Source organism: Scophthalmus maximus, chromosome 16 (genome assembly GCF_022379125.1).
Source record: "Scophthalmus maximus strain ysfricsl-2021 chromosome 16, ASM2237912v1, whole genome shotgun sequence".
In the NCBI taxonomy this organism is placed as follows: domain Eukaryota; kingdom Metazoa; phylum Chordata; class Actinopteri; order Pleuronectiformes; family Scophthalmidae; genus Scophthalmus; species Scophthalmus maximus.
Genome location: NC_061530.1, coordinates 11,785,261 through 11,804,159, shown reverse-complemented (window position 1 = coordinate 11,804,159; position 18,899 = coordinate 11,785,261). Strand labels below are relative to the sequence as shown.

Sequence of the window (18,899 nt, the reverse complement as noted above, 5' to 3'; positions counted from 1 at the left end):
AGCGGTTTATCAGCCAAAACATCTGAGCACTGTTGGACTATGTAAATTCAGATTTAATAACATGGTGGACAATGTGATTACTAATCAGATGCTTTGATAACAGCGTTGTGTAGTAGCAGAGGTGAAGTCACATGGATTTTGATGACATCTTTGTTGTGATAACTAGGATGACATGTCCACATAATTCTAAGAAGTGCAAATGATTCACATTTGACTAGATCAATCCAATTTACTCTTACGTCTTAGGGAGTCGACCAACAGCAGTTGAGACTCATTTTTATCCTTTACTTCACTTCATATTCGTCATGTAGCTCCAGCTTTCCATCTAGTATGCAGTGTTTATAAGACTCATTCAGTGCACAAATCTATTGTTTTTGCTATAATACTCTACACGTGTTTAGCAACTAACAAATTCAGCAGGACTCATTTGGATTAATCAGAATCAACAATCCTACATAAGTGTCTCAAATACCCCAAAAAATGCAGAGCAACAGTGCCGACACTTTCAAACCTGCAGTCCCTTATACAACTATAAGTGTGACAAAGTACTGCAACACCATTGTGCACCATCCCAGTAACAGCCTCAGCAAATTTGACGCTTGAGCTACATGAAAGGAACATGTGTTAGAAAATCCCTACCCTGCTAATTGCTGCAGTTTTTTTCCCAAGGTGTTTCTTTTTCTGTATGTTTTGGGCTTTACATGTATTAGCTCTGCAAACCTGCAAAGTGTGAGTGTTATCACCTTGAGCATATTTTATGATGCTGAGGCTACTGGTTAGAGGACAGCCTTGACACTACTACAGTTTCCTCTGTGCTGCTGAAGCTGTATTCAACAATGCCACTGTGAAGGCAGCATCACTAAAGAAGGTGTTTTTTTCTTAAATAAGGGAAACTGACTTGTGTCCCATCTTAACTAAAAAAATGTGAGGTATTAATTTATCCAGTCCACCTAGTAGTCTGAAGATTTCTTTGAGGAAACTAACTTCTATTCATCTCTGGAAAAAGCAGCCAATCCGTCCTGATGTTATCTGAATTGAATTGGAATTCATAAAAAAAAAAATCATTATCCAACATTCTCAATACATTATTTTTATTGAACTGAAACAGTATTTGACATTTAGCTCCATCTACTGGTAGGACTGAGTAATTTTAAGGCTCTGATTTGTTTTACCACCAGGTAGGTTTTACTGTTCACTATAGTATATATCCACTTTTCTGGACTTCACAAGCCAGGCCTAAATCACAGGAGACAAAAGGTATACTACTCAAAAATGTGTATTTTGTATCGGAAATCATCTGCAATGATTTAAAAAAAAATTACAACTGCTTTATCATCTTTCTGTTCTGAAAATCATCTTATGAGTTGTCAGACGCACACTCACTCCTGTTTCTTTGAGGAAAAAAAAAACTGCGGAAACAAAATTGCTTTTCAGATCCAGTGTGGCTTCACCTCAGCAGAAAAAAACAAGGTGTTGAATTACACAAGTGACACAGTCTATCCAGCCTTTTCCTTCATCCCTTCAATTGCTCTCCTTCGTTTCAGGTTGGTGAAGAGCAGTGCAAAGTTGACAATGTAAGTTGACACGCAGACCATGCAGAAATCCCCCAGGACAAAGGCGAGAATTGACGCGAGATAGAGCGAGCCGGCAACCGACACCCAGGAGGAGAGGACCAAACAGATTGCTGCTTTCTTGGACAGTGACAGACCTGCAATAAAAAACAAAAACAGAATTTCAGACCATCAGTAAAAGACACAACATGATCAATATCTGGAAAGCCCTGCATAAACTATCATGATAAGCTTGACCTAATGGCAAATGATCAGTTTTTTGTTACAATCAATCTAAATAAACATGTGCTTAATGTCTCACTGTTTGACCAACAAAATATGCACCACTGAATGAAATACTTGAAGGGCAGGGCCAGTCATGGTTCACACAAATGCTGGAATGCAAACAATATCTTGCCTAAAAACAGTCAGCACTACAGTATAATTTGCACAAGACAATGACAGACTTACCAAGGCACATCTGCAGAGAGTAAAATATGATGCCAAGCACGCTGTTGGGCTGGTTCAGGGCACTATCTTTGGCCACAAAGAACTGGACCAAACCAAAACCACGTCCCCATCTGCCAAAAAAAAACAAAAAAGAAGGAAAATAGTCAGAACAACCCATTACTGGCAAGAAAATGAAATCATGGCTTGGCTGCATTCTCCTTTTTAATTTTGTAAAACGAGAAAAAAAAGATTATTTTATGAAAAGCAAGTTGTATGTTAGCACGCCTCCTTTGTATTCTCAAATCAAATATAAAAAGCCATAAGAAAACATTTCCAGAGGAATGTAACACGTGGCAACGAAATGAAAGGGGTTGGAACTGGCAGGAAACATTCACATTTCACAGTTTACAGGCAGATGTCAGAAGCAGAAATGAGCCGATGGATAACGAAGCACAGATCGAGGTGTGCTGGTTCTTCACTGCGGCGCAGGCGTGAAACACGAACGCAAAAACGGCAATAATAAAAAAAAGAAACTTACCTGGAGGTAAAAACTTTGGAGCAGCTCACAGACTCCCCCAGGTCGCACATCGCCCTGTATTCTGGGTTTGACTCTCGGGACAGCTCGACGTGGAGCGCGTAAACTGACAGAAACAGACCGAAAACGCACAAGAACGCGCGCACCTTTCTCTCCCATTTCGGCATCGCTCGAATCCCAGCCGGTGCCATGTTAAAATGAGGCTGAAGTGTGTTGGTCCGCTTCACGGTTTCCGTTCAAACTTCACCAAATTGTATGTAGCCCTTGTGCAGGCGACGTGTTAAAGGACACCTCCTCGCTTTTGATTGGTCACATCGACTTTTGCAGCTGCCTCTCATTGGACAGTCGGCTACAGATGTTGAACGAGCCAGAGGGGCTTTTTTACTGTGGACTTCAGTCTCAGTGGCCTCCAGGGAACATGTAACGAGCCAAACCAGTCAGAGCATCTGCACTTGATCTATAAATACAAATACTGTCATTACAATCCAACCATAAGACATCGTGACAAATGTATAATCAGTGGTGAAAGGAAATATGTACATTAACTAAGTAACTAAGATTTACATCAGCGGTTAGCAAACCGTTTTTTTCCCTGAATCTATCTATCGATATTGAACCAACTCAATTTTGTTGTTGTAGCAGATACAGAAGTCATGTGTCTGATTGTAGTGGTGGTAGTCATTGTTCAGCATTGTTATTATTCTAAGTCCATCGTCCAGAGCGTTACGTGTTTAAGTCATTTTGCCCGAATGTGGCTCCTCCTGGATTAATGAACTTCTGGAAAACAGCGTCACGACAAAACCCCGAAAAACAGAGAACTTACTATTCAGTGAAACGCCCCGCCTTCTCACCAGGTCCGCCGCTCCCATTGGTCGGTCGTTCCAACGTCCTATCACCTCGTTGGTTCGCCACGGGTCACTCAAAACGCGACGCGGAAGTGTAACGAGGAAGGCGGCAGACAATAACAAGAGATAGCAGCGTTACTACGACGTTAAAAACACCGTGACCGATGGTGTGGTTCTCTCACACGGTGGCCGCCTCTTCCGTCGCTGAGAGGCGCGTCTCCGTGATGTCGCGCTAACCGAGAAAGAGCTGCCCCGACGTCCCGCGACACCCTCCGCCTCAGGTAACTAGCCTACAACGCCCCTGCGTCAAAAAGTGGGTACGGTCTTCATTGTGGAATTAGTTGGATGTGATCCGTCGGTTGTACATGCGACTCATAGCACCTCAGAGACGGCTCGTCACGACTCCGGCCCCCGGTTCGTAGGCACACTCCGGCCGTAGTGTGGACCGGTGTTTGGGCCGAGAGCTACAGGTTTCGGTCACTTTGTCATCCAGGCCTAACGGTCGTGAAGCCACGCCTCGTTCCTGTCCCCACCACCTCACTCTAACAGGCCCGTGCGCACGGTCAATTTATCAGGATGTAAAAGGGAAATATTGGCTTATTCACCATTGTGATCAATCAGCTGTGAAGTTGTGTTGTATAATTGGTCGTTAAAGCTACTGTACCTTTATAACCACTGATCTTGACTGAGCCCTGAAGTGGCTCCTGGGGGCCTCACTGGGCAGTACAGACTTTTCCCAACTTGGTTTCATTATTTATTCTTCTATCATTTATTTTTATTTAATGCTTGATTGATCAATTTTGTCTATGAAGTGTTAGAAAACCTCAAAAGACATTTCCCAAAGCTTAAACAAACAAATTAAAAATAGCTTGTATTGTCCAACCTACAGTCCAAAACGTGAAGATACTAGGTTTGAAATTATATAGGGCAACGAAAAGCAGCAAATAGTCAAACCATGCAATTTAATTTTGGCATTTTTGATTGGAAACGACACTGTCACTGTTATTTACCAAATTTCTTGGCCCTTATTGTATTAAACCACTAAAAAATGTATTCGCGAAAATGGCATTCACACACATGGGCTGTAAAAATACCATTGGACAAATACAGTGTTGCTTTAAGTTCAGGGAATATTGACAGTGTGCTGATGTTGACTTCGCATGCTGGTGTAACTCAACTTGTAGAAGACAAGCTGTACGCTATGTCCCTAATATTGCAGTTCAGAGACTGTAAAAAGACACCTCACCGTGTGTTTTTTGATTTCTTTTTTACAGAAAAATGTCAACTGAGGAGGGTGGAGAAGGTAAAAACTGTCAACCCGTGGCCATGTCACCAGAGAGAATGGCTACCGAGAAGAGCAGAGAAAACCAGCGCAGAGACGAGGCCACAGGAGACTCCTCAGACACCAGCACAACAGCAAAAAACCTGGCTTTGCTTAAAGCACACTCTCTGGATGTGAAGTTCGATGTCGGAGAGGAGTATGATGTCATAGAAACCATCGGCACAGGAGCTTATGGGGTCGTCTCATCTGCCAGAAGACGGGACAGTGGTAGGGGCTGATTTGATGAAGGAAACACACACATCCCATTCTGTACATACTACAATGCTCAGTGATGAATGTGGAAACCCTTTGATGTTGCTAGTCAAAGTTAGCTGCGCACCCTGTCCCCCAGTGTGTTTCTTCACCGAGTCGTGTTTGTGTTTCACAGGCCAGCAGGTGGCGATAAAGAAGATCTCCAATGCCTTCGAAGTCTTGACAAATGCCAAACGCACTCTGCGTGAACTCAAGATTCTGAAGCACTTCAAGCATGACAACATCATCGCCATCAAAGACATCCTGCAGCCAAACCTTCCTCACTCTGCCTTCAAGTCTGTGTATGTGATTTTGTTGTTATTGTACATTTGACGGCATATGACACAAAAAAGTTCTCCTCAAGCCAGGAACTGTGTATGGTTATTAATAAAGTTGACACCTGGAAATGTTTAACGATAGATTGGAAGTTTAATCTTGGTTCAGTCAGTAGCTAACAAGCAAAACTTCCTATTAAGATTCAACCCAATGGGAATTTTAGTGGATAATATTTTTAATCAAATTTAAATTGTCTTTCACCTATTGAGACGATTCAGTTATACTGAGCCATAATCAAAATCCTGACATATTAAAAAGTTAACCTGAAAAAATCCCTAAAATAAAGTATATATTTGACAACATCATGGCAGTGGGTAATGTACTAAGAATGTTATGTAATTTGGAGACGTAATATTTCAGCTGTAGACTGTTATATTTATTCTAACCATATATGTATGGCTCAATATATATATCTCATTTCAATCTGGCTGGAAAAAATTTACTGATGGTGATGCTGTAAATCATATCCTCGCTCTGTTAAAGGTTTTACTGCTGTCTGATCAGCTACTTTTCAGTTCAAGTATTTTTAATATTTTAAGATAGTTATATGCTATATAGTTATATAGATGAGACTAACTGTCATTGTCTTTCTGAAGCCAGTTCCTAAAGCTAGGGAGAATTTTGGGACTCATAGTGTAATATGCTGCTTTAAGGACGTGGTGCCGATACGTATCTCATCTCACTGTGCCATTTCCCATGTTTGCAGGTACGTGGTGCTGGACCTCATGGAGAGTGACTTGCACCAGATCATTCACTCCGCCCAGACCCTCACCCCAGAGCACACACGCTACTTTCTATACCAGCTACTGCGTGGCCTTAAGTACGTGCACTCTGCCAACGTCATACACCGTGACCTCAAACCCTCCAACCTGTTGGTGAATGAGAACTGTGAGCTAAAAATCGGTGATTTCGGCATGGCAAGGGGTCTCAGTTCGCACCCTGAGGAGTCACGTTCCTTCATGACTGAATATGTGGCAACTCGATGGTACCGTGCGCCTGAACTCCTGCTGTCTCTGAATCACTATAGTTTGGCCATTGACTTGTGGTCTGTCGGCTGCATCTTTGCAGAAATGTTGGGGCGCAAGCAGCTTTTTCCGGGGAAGCACTATGTCCATCAGCTCCAGCTCATTTTATCTGTGCTTGGCACTCCTCCCGAGGGTTTAATTGGTGCTATTAGAGCTGACAGAGTTCGCTCCTATGTTCAGAGTCTTCCATCACGGTCGCCGGTGCCTTTGGCCAAACTCTACCCGCAAACTGAACCAGAGGCCTTGGATCTGCTGGCCGCCATGTTGCGCTTTGACCCTCGTGAACGGATCAGTGTGACACAAGCGCTGGAGCATCCTTACCTGGCCAAGTACCACGACCCGGATGACGAACCAATTTGTGTGCCAGCTTTTGACTTTGAATTTGACAATCTTCCAATGAACAAGGAGCAGATTAAAGAGGCAATTCTGATGGAGATCCAGGACTTTCACAAAAACAAGCAAACTACTCGTCAGAGACTGCAGTTCAGGCCTTTGGCCAGGGTGAATGGCGGAGCTGCAGCACAAAGCAGTAACCAGTGTAATGCTCAGGCCTCAACTGTCAACCTGACCAAATCGAAACTGGTTCCCATGGCACAATGCTCACAAGCAGCACAGATACAGCAACAGCAAATGAGAGAAGTGGAATCTCAACAACAACAAGACCACACACCAGCAAAAGGGAACTTTGTTTTTACAAATGAGATGCAAGCCTTTAATAAGCCCACATCGCTTCTAGAAGTTACCCTACCTCATGTGAATCATAATTTGCCCCTTCTCTCTAAAAATGAAAGTGGCCCAGTCGATGTGGACATGCCCAGTGCCAACTCAGACAGCGGTCAGCCAGAAACTATAGATTTAACAACACCAGTGTCTAGTCAGGATGCCCCCTCAGAAACAATGAGAGAAAGCGAGGCACAGGAGCAGCTAACCACCCATCAAGCTCCTTTAACTCAGCCCACACAGAGCCAGTCCATGACCCAGGTTCCCACCAGTATTCCTGCAACGCCAGCCCAGATCATGACACCCGTACCCACCTCTGTGCCTTCCCTTTCTCTCTCTGCGGCACAAGCCCAGTCACTGTCTCAGTCCCTTTCACAGTCACTGTCCAAGAATGCCAGGCCTCCTCCAGGTGCCGGAGAGGGAACCAGAAAAGAAGGAGCGATTTCAGAAGATACAAAAGCTGCACTTAAAGCAGCTTTATTGAAATCAGCCCTCAGAAATAAATCCAGGGGTGGTGAGTTTATCTTCCATATATATATATACATATATTTTAAAAAAATATTGTACACCATTGACATATCATCCGTTTGCTGAATTTGATGTCTTCATTGCAGATGGATGTATGTCTGCACTGGGCATGGATGCTGGTGGAGGAGGTATACTGTCCTCCCTGTCGTCTGTTCCGGAGTCGCGTCGGCCTGTCACAGCCCAGGAGCGTCAACGAGAAAGAGAGGAGAAGAGAAGGAAGAGGCAGGAACGGGCAAGAGAGAGGGAGAGGAAAATGAAGGAAAAGGAGAGAAGAGAGGGAAAGCAGGGGGACTCGCTGGGCGGGGTTCTGCTGAGTGACAACGACAAAAGCCTTTTGCAGCGGTGGACAAAGATGATGGACAGTCGCAATGAGAGGATTGTCGACTGTAATGTGAACTCGCATCGAGGCTTAGCGATCGGTGATGGCACTCAAGGAGCTCTGAACAATAAAACGGACAAGGAGATAAGGAAGATTCCCTCTCGTGAACAGTTGGTCTCTCAAGTTAAACCTAACCAGCCGAGCTTGTGTCAGCCTTCCAGCAACCAGCAACCATCATTACTTTTGTCCATGAGCCAGAGGAAACCTCCAGGAGATATAGTTGTTGCCGTAGGTGGAGGGATAGATATGGTGACCGTCTCTGGTGGCTTTGTTAAAAACAACACGCTCAAACCTCACAATGAGACCAACGGACAAAGTGGTTTCAGCTTTTTGGGGAGTTGGAGTGGTCAGCAATTAGAGACGCGGCCACCCCAACAACCACAACTTAACGCGAAGCAGCAACCTCTGCCAACGAGCTTTCTTCAACCCCAGCTCCAACCTCAAAGTCAAACCCACCCCGACCCTCAACCTCAGTCGCAGCTGCTCCCACTGGAGAGGTTCTTGACTAAAGCTCCAACTCTAACCACCAGGGAGACAAATGGGAATGCGGATAATATCAGAGGTCAAAATAACCTCAACTCCATCCCAACTACAAGGGCTGGGCCGATGGAGAAGCTGTGTCCCACTCCAGGAGAGAAATCTGTCCCACAGAACACGAACCCTCTCTGTGGGGCTCTAGGGGTCCCCTCTCAACCTCATCCCAGTTTAGGATTCACAGACACAGGACAACCAGGGCCGTCCACTGCCCCTGACATTCACACAGTCACTCTGCAGCTGTCAAAGTCCCAGGTTTGTCTGAGGTTTCTTCTGCTGTGTTGTTCTATACTGCAGTGTTTTCTGGGCGGTACTCAGCCAAAAAATAATCTATATATTACATTTTTAACAGAGCACAAAGCATTTGTGTTGCTTTATACAAACCTTTTCTTCTATATGTATATACAAGCTTTAACTGTCACAATCTTTGCCGTCAGGTGGAGGACATTTTACCCCCGGTGTTCTCGGTCACCCCTAAAGGCAGTGGTGCTGGCTACGGCGTGGGCTTTGACCTGGACGACCTTCTCAACCAGTCTCTCACAGACCTGCAACACTGTGACCGGGACAGGTGAGGTCTTACACAAACTTCTTTGTCGAAGAAAAAAAACAGTGTCCAAGCCCCAGCTTAAGTTTAGCCACAGCGTAGTTAACTTAACCATCTCATTTGTGATGTATTCATGACAGATTTATCACACTAGATGCAGCAGAAGATGTTAAATCAAAGGATTGTGACAATAACTGGCCACGGTCATTGTTCCTCCTTATCTACAGTGGCTGTAAAGACGTCCCTTCTTAATGCCATTTCTCTGTAAGAGGTCCGGCTGAAGTAAATGTCTTAAGCTGGTCTCAGACAAGAACTCCGGAAAATGTACGCAAAACCACGTTTGGACATTTTGCTGTTCACATATGACAAACACAGCAGGAGATTGTCTGGAGGCAGCTTCAGATAAATCAAGGAAATATCAGTTATTGGTGCCAAATTCCTTCTTTTTGTTACTATTGCTTACTATGGAAGCAACAAAGAAAGGAGACTAATATACAGTAAATATATAAGCTGTAAAACTTGCCGTTAATTTTAACGCCAACATATGTCAAGCTGTTGGATTTTATACTGTGGTGTCCAAAAATGGACAGACCTTAAAAGTATTTCTAACAAAATTTGAACATTTTACGAACTATCAGCCAGTGGATTGGTCATTGATAATATCTTCTTCAGTGTGAAAGTAGTCCTATTGTTGTTATGAAACCAAATGTTCATTCCTTTGTATGGAAACTAGCGGCAGATGAGGTCAGGAGCAGGGTTTCATTTTTGTTCTTTGTGGTTTGGTGTATTTAAGTGTACAGCCCGCTGGAAACTGATCAGAAGAAACTGTATTTGTTTGAGCTTGAGCAAACACTGACAAGCCAACATATTAACAGGCTTGTTTTTTTAGTTTTGGCTAGTTGGCATAAGTTTCTATTTTAGATAAATGTATTTCTTGATGATCAGAATAAAACCTACTCTTAATACTTTCTGCATTTTTCTCCTCCGTCAGTTATGATTCGGCCCCCCTCTCGGCCTCCCTCTTATCTGATTGGAGTGAGGTTCACCGCATGACTCCGGCTGATCTGGAATCACTGCAGCAGGAGTTGCAGCTCGGCTCTCCCATGATCCTCTCTGATACCATTCCCCCTGACGCCTGAATTTCCTTGCTCTGAAATTTTAAAAGATATCACTTTGTATAGAAGTTAGAAGTTGTTGTTTTTTTTAGCATGAAAACTCCAATTTAGACTTTTGAAATTAATTTAAATGCTAGTTTTATTTTGGGCACTACCATACAGTTTTTTTTTACATGACATGCTGTCCTTTCTTTATAATAAAGAAAACTGTCATTGTCTGCCTTTGAATATTCAATGAACTACAGTACATTTAAAAAACAACCTTCATTTCAATTAAGAAAACATTCCAAATAACGGGGGTTGGGTTCTGAGAATTACATTACATCTTTTCCACAAAACAGGTTTATAATATGTAAAAGGGAAATTCATGTTATTCCCAATTGAGAGCAGAAGGTTTAGTCCATATAAATGATACAAAATACAGAGTTGGAAAAGAGCACAGATTATTTTAATAATCAAATTAACAATTTATTTCAAATATAGAAGACATAATTCATTTAGCTCATTTTTCTAAAATAAAATTCAAACCTATCAAAGCTACTTTGACTGAAAGATCGTGATACAGTTTCAATAATAAAAAAAAATCAGATTTTAGTACATTAAATGTTCAGTATGGCTCCATGTGCACGTCAGATACAGGCTTCTAGTTTCACTATTCATGATCATCGAACAGATATTTACAATAACCTTCCTTTACTTGACCTGGTTTACATTCGTCTCCCCAGAAACACAGTTTTCAAAGTGGCTTATTTCTCAAGCAAGATCAGCAGAGTGGACAGGAAGCTGATCCAGATCGCAGCCCTCCCACACCAGTTGTGATCTGCTCGGCCATACAGCCTGATCTCTGGTATCGTGCTGCTGATGAAGCTCGAGTAGCTGGTCAGTCTGGCGTACACACCCGGCTGGTTTCGGTGAGCACAGCCCAGTCCAAAGCTCACCACCCCAGCCTGAACCCAGGTCCCATTTATCATCTGGCAGACAAGAGGCCCCCCAGAATCACCCTGGAAAAATCAAACACATGGAATCCCTCCGCTTTCACCACTGGGAGGTATCAAAGTGCCCAAAAGGAAGCTCTTACAGACTAGACAGTGGCTTGCCGCAGAAACGGAGCAATCCATATTATTTCGACACGGGTTCTTGTTTTTGCTCATCTACATGCGCATGCATTTGTGGATGTAGAAACACAGCCGCACAAACAGGTGACCCTACAGTACCTGGCAGGAGTCCTTGCCGCCTTCCTGGTATCCAGCACAGATCATGTCAGACAGGATTACCACCTGCTCTGCTGGGTTCATCCGGTACATATTCTGACATGAAGTCTGGGAGATGATTGGCACCTGCACTTCCTGTAGAGTACCGACTCCTGACAGAGGGACTGCGGGGGATACGAGGCCAGATGGAGAATGAACAACAAAAGGAGAATGAGCCTCTTAAATTTCAGCAACTGAACAGGTGGCCAGTAAGCTTCTATCTAGTGGTTCAAAGGACATGTTTACTTTAAAATTTTTAATTTCTATTATAAAAACTGAGACCGATATCTTTACAGTATTGCATGACGTTTATTTGGCCTTTTTTCTATTGTCTTAATGGGGCTTTTTGTATTTTGTCTTTGTGTAAACTTGTGTAAACATAACCAGCTCAACTACTCAATACTCACAACCTGAGTATTGCGTGTGGTCTTGTGTATACCAAATGTGTAAACCAACCCCAGCATCAGCCATATTGAATTTCATCATTCAGCAGGAGAACAATCCTAAACACAATTTCAGGAGTAAGAGGTGGAATATCCTCGACTGGCCGAGTCACCCAATCACAGTCCGACGACGAGGCAGGGTCTAACGCTCTGCTAATGTGTCAAAGACTTAAGTCATTGACGGGAGAAGGATTTTACACCAAATACTAAAAATTATGATTTAATTTGAATTCACACGTTTCTGTCTGATTAGCATTTTTGAAACCTTAAACGCTCTTTAATGTAGTATCCATTATTTTATTTCAAACTGAATGTGCTGAAACAAAGCACATGAATGTTCCGGACTGTACTTGCATGCCAAGGTTCTAGATAAATAAAACAGCTTTTTGGCAACTGACAAAACATTGAATTTAAGTTGTCTGCACATGCAATGCTATAATGAACAAAAGAATTGAATACATCTTACCATCCTCTCTGATGTTCCCCCAGCCGGTGACATAGCACAACAGTCCACTTGGGAACAGAGTGCTCCACGTGGGCAAGCAGACGGGACGGACGTGATCGGACCAGGTTACCGAGCTGCTCAGCTGCACCAGCGCTAAGTCCTTCCCGGTGTGAGGCTCGTTGTAACCGGATGGGATCACTACCTGCCTCACGCGATGCCACGACTCATGCAGGTTGTTGCCGTTCAGCTGGTACCGGCCAGTGTAGATGATGTAAGAACCCACATCCGATGGACTGAAAGAAAAAGTGGAACATTGAACACCACCAGCTAGATTGGGAATCAAGGGGAATTTAAGAAGGGAAACCTTTAAACCTCTTACTGTCAAAGGGTATTAATATGTACTATATATATATATACGTATATTTGTGGCAAGCAGGTGTTTCTTTAAATGGTCTTGGTGTTTTTCATATTCCGGGAAAAATTGCTTCAGACAGAAAAAATTTACAATATTTTGGTCGTGGGACTTTTATCAGCTAAAACTCATCAAACTGTGTAATTTTTGTACTTTTCTGGCGGCATCTGGTGGTAAAGTTGCAAACCGCAATCAACTTAGCATCCGACAGTGAACACTTAATGGTGGCGCACTGCTAATTCCAGTTCCGGTTTCCTGCAGCGCTGGCAATTCAATGCTAATGTGCGTATTCTGGTCTGTTTTCTGCAACCGTATTTAATGCTGTTTTCTATTATAACTCGGAACACGGGTAGGTGATTTTTTCCGGACCTCCCGAGTCGCAGTGGAACCGGAACGCAGCACAACACGCCGTAGCAAACATGGCGATTTACACGGACGCCGGGTCCCCCTCATGTAACTATAACTAACTCATTCAAAGTTGAAGAAAAAACATCTGTTCTTTGTTGCGGGTGATTTATACATATATGAACACATGGACAATATGTTCAATTTCTGTGAATACCTTCTTCTAAATATTACACACTGTAGCTTTAAATTAAATGATACAAGTTTCTTATTTCATCGCAGTCAGATTCTGTGTGCAAAATCTTTGCGGTAATTACTATGCGTAGCAAAACTAATTCCTGATTATGGGATATAAGGGGACATTTCAATCATTGTCCATGAATGAATAGATTTCACTAAAGGGCTTTTTGCAGTGGCAAGATTCCAATGAAGTGACTCAGACGGCTCAGACAGGAAAAAGAAAAAAAGACGCACACAGCATGTGCACCGTCTCTCAGTTCTGTCTGGGTGCACTTGTTCTTACTTGGGGAAACAGTGAGCGGCTGATAGGACCCAGCTCTCCGTGATGATGGAGCCTCCGCAGATGTGACCGTCAGTGACTGTCTGGAAGCCGAGGGGAGAGAGGGGGGAGTGAGTCACCTCGGCATCACAGGCACACAACAAAAAAACCCTCTCCTCAGCAAAATCCATTTCCTTAAGCACCACCCGGGCTAAGCACCACCCGGACTAAGCACCACCCGGACTAACCCCCACACGCAACGCGGCCCACGGCCGTGACTGACGCCACACCGCAGACTGCGTGGCGGAGAGCTGCACCTGTATGTCCACCTGCCAGGGCCAAGCCCCATCCGTGGCGTCGGCCCCCCCCACGATCCTGTTCTCCATGACCGGTGGTCGGCCACACTCCTGGGCGTACGAAGCCAAAACACCTGAGTGGGAACACGGACGACATCGCTCAATCAGTTTCCATTTCACAGCGACACGCAAACATTTTTGAGGGTTTTTTTTTTTAAGCGGGTTAGCCAACCGCATGTTCTGTTTCCAGGTGGTCGAAGACACGGGAGACAAAGGGGGAGATGGGGGGGTGGTGGTGGTCGGCTGCGGTGGGGACTCACCTGCTACGCACCAGAAAATGGCCGGAAACCGTAATTTCGGCGACATTTTGGGAACGTTTCGCGGCACAAAACACGTCTCAGCTCTTCACTCGAAACAGAACAAACAAATGTAAAGTTCCAACACGTTACTTCTACCTTCCCACTGCTTCTGGTATCCCGTGACCCAACAAGCATTAAAAGGAAGATGTATGCATATTTTTTTTAGAAAGAAAGGTTGTATCATTCGTTAAAACCGTATATCCATGCGTTTCACCGTCGACTAGTTCCCGTAACGGACACAGATTTCATCGTAAACGGTTTCAGGCACATTCCGCCCCCTAGGTCGCCCTCACTGACTACCTGTGTCCGCACCTACGTCCAATCAAAACTCTTGTCCCGCCCTCCCAGTCCACCTGTGCCAATGAGGTTAAAGGAATGTAGCCGCGGACGAATCAGGTTCTCCTCAGGTAAACTGATGGCACGTCAATCTCAAACCGGCGAGCACCTTAACATTTTATCTATATTTTTCTATATTATCTACATTATTCCCCAATTTTTTTGGCAATTCGTATATTTTACATTTATTTGTGTAGATATTGAATATATTTTTAAAGTGTGCTGTGTGAAACAAGCTGCTGTTACACAGGAATTTCCCAGCTTTGGATAAATGAAGTAACTATCTATCTATCTATCTCACGTATTATTAATTAGTCAAATATGAAACAAAAACATAGATGAAATATACACAACAGTATACGAAGTAGTTTAATTAAACTTCACCTTAACTATATAAATATGCAAGCTGCGTATATGTTTATGCATCATTAATACGAATACAATGCAATGATACAACTATCTGCATAAGGAGCAATATGCATTTGTGGATTACACTTAATTGAATACTGGCCTCGTACTTATATTTTAGTATTTTACTAGTATGGTTCTAATTTAAGTGTGGGCCTACTGAACATAATGTGTAGTCCAGGAGTATCCCCAAATTGTATATTTTGCTTGAGTTATATCTTACATGAATGATATACAGCATTCTTTTTTTTTCAAATTTGCACATGGACATGCCAAAGCTTTATCAAACAAAACATGTAAATACTATAATGCGTTTTAGGTCTTTAGGATTAAAGAAAATTATCCGCTTCAAATGTGAACATTCAGTTTAGTCTAATAATAAAATGTATCAACAAAAAAGATGGACACACAATGGCAAGTTACACTATACTTTTCGGGGCAATTAAGTGTGTGGCCGGGGATAAATAATGAAAGGTATATTACACATCATACTTAAAAGTTATTATTTTCCAGAGCAATGTCTCTACTACAAGGCCATGCGTGAATTATGTTAGGCTTTTTGGAATGTGATGAAACTGTTTGAGTTGGCACTGTAACTTTAACTCAGGGTATAAAGCGAAAGGAGCACTCCCGTGTTCCTTGCTCCTGGAGGAAAATACAAACCAGTTTAACAGGTCTCCGTTAGAAGAGAGACAACTGGATCATTGCACACACATGATACTGTAAATAGCATCCTGTTGAAAAACACCCGGATAAAAACACACTCCTGAATTGGATTTTAGTGTGTGCTACACATCTGTGATTATTCTGTTGTTTTGTTTTAATTACACCAAATATTTATTCCTAATGTCTGTCTATAAAGCTGTATGTCTGTCTTACTCTCTCTCTTTCTTTTTTACTCTCTTCCCTCCCTCCCTCCCTCTATCTGTTCCTCCCACCCTGCCTCTCTGCCCCAGGCAGTGTGTCTTGTTTCACAGAGCAATTGAAGGTGACAGGGACAGAGAGAGAGGGAGAGGGAGGGCGGGACAGAGGGAGGACACATCACAGTATCGCCTGGGGCTACACAACAGTAGAGGAAGAGCGAGAGATGGAGGGACAAAGAGAAAAGAGAGGAGAGACTCGCCAAAGTACTCATAGGGAATTCCATAAACAGGTAATGGAAACATAAAGTTGCACAAAAATAGCTGAAAAGTGTGTTAGTGCAGATGAGTGTATGTGTGAGTGTGTCACATGCATTTGCCTCCAGGCAGGATGATATTCACTTTTTATCACTAACGGCATATTTTCGTGTGCGAGCCCCTTCCACTCTGCTCCTCTCACTCATAATATATGAACGCATTATAGGATCCAGTCAGTAAGAGCAATTATAATGCACTCCCATTTGTTTTTATTTTAACGACTTGATGAATATTTGTCGTGGCATTGTAACCATGGTGACTGCCTCCACTGCCGCCGCCTCCCCTGTTTCTCCCCTCCCAGCCCCGTCCACCACCCCTTCCCCATCCCCCCTCCAGCGCTGAAAAAGCGAGGGATGGCGAGAGAGAGAAAGAGAGGGAGAAAGAGAGGTGACAGGAATGAACTAACAAGATGCAGTAAAAAAAATGCATGTCCTGGAGCTAGATGAATCTTTGCAGTGAAGCACGCGCCGTCACACACACACACACACACGCAAAACACATGCAACACACACACACACACAGACACACACAGACAGACACACACACACACACACACACACACACACACACACACACACACAGTATTGCACTCAGCACATAGGGATCACGTAGGTTAGGCCACATTCCAACAACTGGAACACAATAAGATATATCCACAACCATGATTTCTGAATGAATAAATAAAAACTAAAGGGTATCCAGCTAGAAAACCAGGAGTGGGAACATGTTATTGGGTTATTGTCATGTTTTTAGGCTTAGTTTTAAATGGACCAAGCAGTTTTATAACCCAGCTTTCCCTCACGTACTTCCTTTCTTTTCCATTTCTGTTCTCTTACCCAGTTCAGTTAAATCTACTCAAGTTGTACAAATTTGAGATACTCATACTTCCAGTTCGTGGCTTCTTTATGTTTCAATTTCACAACCTTTCAGAGGGAAATATTGCAAGTTTCACTCCACATTTATTTGACATTTGTTTGTTATCATCACTTTGTAGATTTAGATTTTACACAAAACATATCACGATTTTCCAAATTATGAAGCATCATTTTAGATCTACTCAACTGTACATAAAGTAGTAGTAAAATTAAACATATTTAATGGTATCTGCATAATTGACAATCATTTTGATACTTCAAGTACATTTGCTGATATTACATTTATACTCTTACTTCAGTAAAATGTTAAATACTGGTAAAATGTATTTGAGTATTTTAATCGGGGGATTCTGGTAATATTACCTTACTGTACTTTTACTTCTTTCATTGCTTTTACTTCTTTTTACCTTTGAACTTGTCAAGTCCTTTCCTTTCTCAAAGGCACGTCTCGGAGGAAAGTAAGAGGGGAAGAGGGGGGGGGTTAGAGACAGAGCAATGGGGGCAGCGGAGAAAGAATAGCAGAGTATGAAAAAGAGAGGGAGCGACAGAGAGAAAGGGAGCGCAAAGTCTTGTCAACCGGAAATAAAACAAGCTGGCACCCTCCCCATCCCCAAGCCCCTACACCCACCCCAAAGTCACATACTTCCTCTTCACTCTCTCTGTCTCTCTCTGCCTCCCTGCTTCCATCTTCTATCTCTCTCTTCTTCTCTTCCTTCCGCTGCAGAGATATATTTAAACCCTGGTCCTTCTCTGCTCTTGCTCTTTGACTCCACCATACATACCGTCATACCTGCGTCATTGCTTCAGCCCAACATCAAACCTTGAGTGTGTCTATTGCCATGGGTTTCTCTATAGTGCTCCTTTGCCCCGCTTTGGGGCCAGACAGTGCCTTTGTTTATTGTCCCATAGCTATAAGCTCAGTGTGTGGTAGCAGGAGAACAATACCTCTGTAGTCAGAGAACAATGCCCAGGTGCTCCGGGAAAAGCTGTAACTCAAACTATGTGGACTTTTTTTTAGCTCCTGTGCTCGAAAAATAAACTGTGGGAACTTTACCTGGTGCTCAGGTTCTGTAATATGGTCCATATGAGCATCTTAGCAAATATCTGGTCAAGAAAGCTGAGCTGAAGCGATTCATTAAATAATCAACGATTAACAGAAAACTAATGAATCATCAGTCATTTTTCAAGCAAGAACATTTGCTATGGTTCCAGCTTCTCACACCTGATGATTTGGTGGTTAAAAAAAAAAGAAAAGTTAATTCAATATTTTGGGGTTTTGGATTGATCCCGAAAAAGGCAAATTGACAAACACTGTATTAGGAAACTGAACTAGAGCTTTGTGTACCAAAATATGAATGGATAATCAAGACAATACCTGGCAGATTACAATCAATAACGAAAACCATTTCATCAGCCTCCGATACAAGACATATCAATGCTATGTATGTATTGTTATCAAAATGATTTGGTTCTAGATGTTAAACATCATTGACAAATTTGTGGATAATTTATTTAAAGATCAAATATCATTATGTATGTTGTTTAATATTATTGCTTTAGACATTAACATAAAAAATATTTTTCTTCAAATTAAGTGAAATAATTCAACAAAATAAGAGGTAGATTCAAATAACTCACCTTTACCAAACAAATGTATAGTTATAAAGCCATTTAATGTGTTTTAATAATTCATGATATAGACTGTAAATTATCTTTATACTAACGGCATATCAAATACATTGGAAAATCTAAAATGTAATGTAATGTTAGGCCTAATAGTACTGCTCTATTTCATTATCTAGAAATTTGCCTTGACTACATACATTATTTTTATGATGCATAACATATTTTCTGATGTTTCAGATAATATCAGTCACTCAAGCAGATATGAAAAAAGTTTTATTATTGCTCATTATTTT

At 42.5% G+C, this 18,899-nt stretch overlaps 3 protein-coding genes across 4 annotated transcripts; 1 reads left to right on the top strand and 2 right to left on the bottom strand.

Annotated features, from left to right (window-relative positions):
• Positions 1-1,074: 1,074 nt before the first annotated feature.
• On the bottom strand, positions 1,075-4,772 carry vkorc1 (vitamin K epoxide reductase complex, subunit 1). Of its 2 annotated transcripts, none has more exons than XM_035612302.2 (4): positions 4,627-4,772; positions 2,539-2,992; positions 2,022-2,131; positions 1,075-1,708 (listed from the first exon to the last, which is right to left on the bottom strand). In XM_035612302.2, exons 2-4 carry the CDS (start codon positions 2,724-2,726, stop codon positions 1,497-1,499), a joined length of 510 nt encoding a protein of 169 aa, XP_035468195.1. In that variant the 5' UTR covers positions 2,727-2,992; positions 4,627-4,772; the 3' UTR covers positions 1,075-1,496. The 2 variants fall into 2 exon arrangements, with proteins under 2 accessions (XP_035468195.1, XP_035468194.1); XM_035612301.1 differs by lacking the exon at positions 4,627-4,772 and adding an exon at positions 3,359-3,494.
• On the top strand, positions 3,521-10,352 carry mapk7 (mitogen-activated protein kinase 7). Its single transcript, XM_035612297.2, has 7 exons — positions 3,521-3,661; positions 4,655-4,929; positions 5,090-5,255; positions 5,996-7,548; positions 7,649-8,730; positions 8,913-9,043; positions 10,011-10,352. Exons 2-7 carry the CDS (start codon positions 4,659-4,661, stop codon positions 10,156-10,158), a joined length of 3,351 nt encoding a protein of 1,116 aa, XP_035468190.1. The 5' UTR covers positions 3,521-3,661; positions 4,655-4,658; the 3' UTR covers positions 10,159-10,352.
• A 208-nt stretch (positions 10,353-10,560) lies between these two features.
• zgc:92313 (uncharacterized protein LOC436869 homolog) lies at positions 10,561-14,471 on the bottom strand. Its single transcript, XM_035612300.2, has 6 exons — positions 14,145-14,471; positions 13,846-13,958; positions 13,553-13,632; positions 12,294-12,565; positions 11,349-11,509; positions 10,561-11,135 (listed from the first exon to the last, which is right to left on the bottom strand). The coding sequence occupies exons 1-6, from the start codon at positions 14,188-14,190 to the stop codon at positions 10,881-10,883; spliced, it is 927 nt and encodes a 308-aa protein (XP_035468193.2). The 5' UTR covers positions 14,191-14,471; the 3' UTR covers positions 10,561-10,880.
• Positions 14,472-18,899: the final 4,428 nt, after the last annotated feature.